Here is a 5,617-nt window from a genome sequence, read left to right as displayed (position 1 = left end):
AGCAGCCTTCTGGTAGGTTAAAGTGAAATCACTGAAGGTGAAGGAGGATGCGTGAGCTATTTACTTTTCAAATGCTTTGTTGTACAGATAATGCTCCCTTATTTTTGTTTTTTCATCTTATATCTGTCTTCATAAATCTTGGGGTTTGGGGGGGCACAGGAAATCAGTTTTTTGTTTTGAGGGATTTTTTGAGACAGAGTCTAACTTTGTTGCCCTTGGTGGTAGAGTGCTGTGGCGTCATACCTTATAGCAACCTCAAACTCTTGGGCTCGGGTGATCCTCTTGCCTCAGCCTTCCAAATAGCTGGGACTATAGGACCCCACCGTAGTGGGTCTCACTTTAGAGACAGGGTCTCACTCTTGCTGGTCTCAAACTCTTGAGCTCAGGCACTCCACCTACCTCAGTCTTGTGCGTGCTAAGATTACAGGCATGAGCCACTCCACCCAGCCTAAAATCAGTATATTCAAAAGATACTTAAAGGACTACTAAGAACCTGCAAAATTAGCAAGTCATGTTAAGGAAATTAACACTTTGCGTTTATTAAATGGAAACAATGTTTCATATTTAGTTGTGTAAAAGGAAGGAAAAGAAACCAGCATATACCATTTCTTACTAGTTTACATATTAGTGTCAACTGAAAATGGCATCATATAAAAGTCCTAGTGTGTAAGTTAAGTATTTCATCTAATACAACCAAGGAGTGCTTAATCAGCAGCACTTTGCAGGACTTTTGGTGAAGAAGTCATTCTGTGAAATGTGTTTCTTTGGAAGGGAGAATCTATGTAGATTCTAGATTATTTTTTCAAAGGCTCATTACTTCTTAACCTGAGTATTGATGGCAACTGTAATTGCAATCAATGTCTTTTCAGGGTAATTGGGATACTTCTGGCAGTGAACTGAGTGAAGGGGAATTGGAAAAACGCAGAAGAACCCTTTTGGAGCAACTGGATGATGATCAATAAATTATACCAAATATATGTTTACAGTATGATTTAAAGTCTGATTCAGACCAGGGATTCTATTTTAAGTTGAACTGAAATAACACTGGGTTTTAATTATATCACAGAAAAAAGTGCATTTAAGTATTGTTATTGTGGACTTTATAAAAACGAAGAAAATTGAAAATAACTTTTGATTCTGTATCAAGAATCATATTTTCATACAGTCATAACTGTCTTTCTGTGACCTTTTCAGAGGGCACTGCAGGATGGATTAAAGGTGGCAACTTTTACTGATAACTGCAGATGTCTCTACTTTGTTCTACAGTCTAAGTCATGAGGTGATTTGATTTTCCTAATAAGAGCTGGATTTTGAAGATATAATGAAAATTTTTTTGATAATATAGTAGTACAAAAAAAGCACCAGCAACTGATAAAACTGCTTTTTTGTGCACTACCCAACGGGTTCAAGACTCCTAAGAAATAGGAGGTTTTGAGGGAAACTTGGTAGACCCTTAACTATAGTGGTGCTAAGGAGCACTACTGTAATAAAGCCACCATTATTTTTTATGAAACATCTGAATACATTTTTAAAAGGCTATTATGAGGGCATTATTTTGAGCATCTATTTTGAGGTAATGTTTAAAAAAGGTAACATCAAATCAAATTGTAAATTAGTTTAAATATATTGCCTTAAGGACCTACTAAAGAATGTGCCACCAGACTTTAAGTGATAGTTGCAATATCCTTGTCTAAGAAAAAACAATGTTGACTTAAACATTTTCTTTAAGGTTGTCTTTTTTTAATCCAGTTTTTCTCTTGCTTTTTTTCCCCCCCTACTGGGGAAGTCTTTTACCTTCCCTACTCACTGAGAAGTATTGACTTCATGGTACACATTCTAAAGCATTTCTGATTTGAATATTTTTGTACATTTTTATCAATTATTAAACCTTCTCTTCTAGTGTGTACTAGTATTTATTTCTACTTAAACTGCTCAGCTCTAAAGAAATTGTATGATGATTTTAAAGATACTAAATCCTTGAAATTTTGCTTTATCTTACCCTCATAGCTAATTTACTTTCCATTTTAATATTTAAGAATGTTACAAAATCAGTGTATTTGAGGTCCCTAGATCTGTTCTTCATGTATGAATTTCCTACAGAATATTTTAGAAAGGCAGTGGTTTGAAAATACTCTTTACATGCTAACTCTTGAAGGTTGGTAATGTAATTTATACTATTTTCCTTCAGTGCAGGAGTTTTTTTAAGTAAATTTTAGCACATAGTCTTTGGTATTATCTTTGTTCTTTTAATTTGGACACTTTGAGAGATTCTATTTCAAGTTGAGTTTTAGAAGAACAAAATGTTTTTCCCTTTCCATCCTAATAAATTTGAGCATGGGCCTGACCATGATTACACTTTCCCATTCTGCCCCATGTTTGAATGAAATCTAGTGTCCACTTGAAAGGCTGAAAAATTGGGGGGCAATTTGTTTCTAAACTTCTGTCTGCCAAGTCATTTTTCTGCTATGAAATATAACATGACTTTGTAGAAAGAATCATTATCTTTGAGAAAATGTGAAGTAATCAAATTGCTTGCTTGAGATTAGTCTCCTATTGTATATTAGTGTCAAAACACATAACAACTTTAGCAACAGGGAGTTGTTTAGATTTAATTTCCAGAGGTCCCATTGTAATGATAGTTAATATTGCTAATCATGTCAAAACACTTGACATACAAGTCAGTGATAAATCTTTCAAATATGCATTTGATATTGGCAGATATACTAGTAATGTTTCACAAGAAAATTTAGAATCTGTAAAACATTGTTTTAAGTTACTTCCATGAATGATGATTTTTAAAGTACAACTTTAAAGTTTTGATTTTTCTATTTAAATAAAAAGCTATTGATGTGTTTTAGCATGTCCTCAAAATAGATTCTGTATTTCTTATAGAGATGATCTTACTACAATCTTAAATTCCTACAAGATAATGTAAATACAAGTTTCCCATGAAAATTAATTGGCCTAAAAACAAAGTAATGAACAAATTACAACCCAATATCCAACATCTTTGCTATAAAAGATGTAATTGAAGTTACTATAATCCTTTCTCCTTTTTTTTTTTTTTGGTCTCCCCCGGTAGAGTGCCTAGCGTCATAGGTAACAACAACCTAAAACTCTTAGGCTCAAGTGATTCTCTTCCCTCAGCCTCCCCAGTAGCTGGGACTACAGGTGCCTGCCACAATGCCCAGCTATTTTATTTTTAGAGATGGGGTTTCAAACTCTTGAGCTCAGGCGATCCACCCGCCATGGCCTCCCAGAGCGCTGGGATTAAACTCTTACTCTTTGAGGATCCCATCAAATGGGATTTGCCAGAAAGATACTTGACAGTCTGAAGGCACAAGTGATAAAATTTTATTTTAAAACTATGTGAATATTTTTAACTGAATAAATTATGTTTCTAAAAAGCAGTTTGGTAAAAACTGAAATGTCTTGGAATATTGGTTCTATTAAAATTGAACACGTGTTAAAACAGGAAAGCATGTTTATTTTCAGATTAAGGTAATTTATACTTTTTAGTGAAGGCTCAGAAGATGTTGAGGGTTTGTCTTCCCTCATATCATGAATACCAATGAATTATTGGATCAAATTCACTAGTATTTAATGTCATACTTGGTCAGAAACCAAGGAACCATAAATATTTGATTTTATTTTCTCCCAGTTCGTAATTTTTATGTGGGAAAATTGAATTTGTATGAAAAGTTAGACATTTTAGCTAATCAAGTGTAAAGTATGTATTCTTTTCCTAAGTGAATTGAGATAATGTAAGGCTTTTAAATAAAAGCAATGGTCCCACCACATTTTTTCAACATACTAGCTGGCATTTCATTATCATTGCCCAGAATAACTTCCACATGTAAATTACTCATATTTTCAACATATAAGAATACTTTTTATGCCTCCCAGGACATTTGATGATTAATCACAATATTTTATCTTTGGATAAAATACTTAATGGGGCCTCACTTCATACAACCATAAAACGAAAAAGGGTTGTTAGAGTAAGGCAATCATCAGTTCATAGTGATACGTCAAAGAAACTAAACTCCTGAAATATCTTCCATGTGCATTTTTCTGGAATGTTTTTATAGCTTTAACCTATATAATCCATGGCTTTCATTCAATTATATGCTTTAAGAACATTTGCCTAATGTTCCTGGTTTTCTTCTAATGCTAACAGCCACTGTTTTTTATTTTTAAAAAGGTAACCCCTTTATATAGAATTTTTTTAAAGCTTAGATATGTAAGAGAGGGAACTCTCTCTGCTGAAATGATACACAGGGAAGAGTGATGATGGAAATCTTTTTTTACTAGGATGTTTAAGTATATTATATAATTTAAATGTAAATTATAAAGCTAAAGAATAGCTTTTAAAACTAAATATTTCTAAATAAAAGAAACAAAGTATATTAATTCCCTCTAATTTACATCTGGGACTTTTTCTTTTCCCTTGGAGATGTATCTCTCTTAGTACTAGGTAGATTTTAATTAAGCCATCCTACATCCTTATGTAAAACCACTCATTTTTACATAAAAGAAAAGCAGAATAATGTCATCGGTTATTTTCCTGGAACTGTATTCAAGTAAGCTTCTGATAATAGGCTTGTCTCATTCTGTGCTTCTGGTAGTAGCATATACCAGTATAATAATTCTTACCATCCTTATTCTTACCTTCCTCTCCACTTTTCCGGTTCTTCCAACTTAAGTGGTGGCCATGTAAGTTCCTTGGTGGCAAAGACTTCTTGCATTCACTCTTACATACATCACTGAGGATTCAGACAGTGCTTAGCACATAATAGGCACTTACTGAATAAATATAAAATATTTGTTGATTACATGTGTTCATCATCCAGGATACCCATCATCTCTGTTACAGGGCTTGAAAAGGTATCATTGGAATAAACCATACTAACACACCACTAAAGGCAATTAGAATAGGAGTGCACCTAAAATAAGGTCTAATGACAATACCTGAAGTGTTACCTAAGGAATGTTCAAAAGCTTGTTAGTGAAAACGTACCATTTAAATTCTAAGTTGAAAAATAGTCATTTGGGGATATTATGAATAGAAGCAGTTTATTGGATATGACTTAAAGGTGAGGTGGGAAGTGAGGGAGATGATTTTGCTCCACTTACACATTTCTCTCTAGCCCTTCATTTTGTCTACCTGGCTTAAGTTCCTTAACTAATAGTAGATTCTCTACTTTTTAAACTTAATTCTCCATTGGTTCTAGTACTACAAAGCTGTCTCTTTGTTAGTGATTGGTAACTGTCCTATGTGTTAAGTTGATGTCAACTGGCCAATTCTTCCAGCCCCAAAGACTGAAACTTAGTGGCTAACTAATCAGATTAGATTCAAACTAAGCCATTTCCTGATGCTTTTCTATGCCTTGCCTTAGGGTATCTAAATATGTGTTATTCATAAACATATTTTTTTGGTCCTGCCTGCAAACTTTTTGGTAGGTGTTGGTCTTCTTGCCTACCTCTCAACACAACTGAACCGAGGACTTGTTCTGAAAGGTGAGTAATAGAGGGAACAAGGTTTCTATCTTCTGTATTTTGTAACTACTATATTTTCACTTCTGTTAAAATGTTATTCTGATGTAAAGAACTTCAT

General features: G+C 33.7%; 1 protein-coding gene across 5 annotated transcripts in view; it reads left to right on the top strand.

The window, feature by feature from the left end:
• The window catches only part of PRPF40A (pre-mRNA processing factor 40 homolog A), a 51,240-nt gene extending 49,336 nt beyond the window's left edge, over window positions 1–1,904 (top strand). For all 5 annotated transcript variants that reach the window (XM_003795939.3, XM_012808996.2, XM_012808998.2 and 2 more), the window contains one exon: window positions 870–1,904. In XM_003795939.3, coding sequence (XP_003795987.1) covers window positions 870–962 — 93 coding nt within the window. In that variant the 3' untranslated portion in view covers window positions 963–1,904. The remainder of the gene's footprint in view (window positions 1–869) is intronic.
• Window positions 1,905–5,617: the final 3,713 nt, after the last annotated feature.

The sequence above is a fragment of the Otolemur garnettii genome, unplaced genomic scaffold, assembly GCF_000181295.1.
Source record: "Otolemur garnettii isolate 467f Iridium unplaced genomic scaffold, OtoGar3 scaffold00098, whole genome shotgun sequence".
NCBI lineage: Eukaryota > Metazoa > Chordata > Mammalia > Primates > Galagidae > Otolemur > Otolemur garnettii.
Note: the sequence above shows the minus strand (reverse complement) of the source record. Positions and strands in the feature narration are given on the sequence as shown.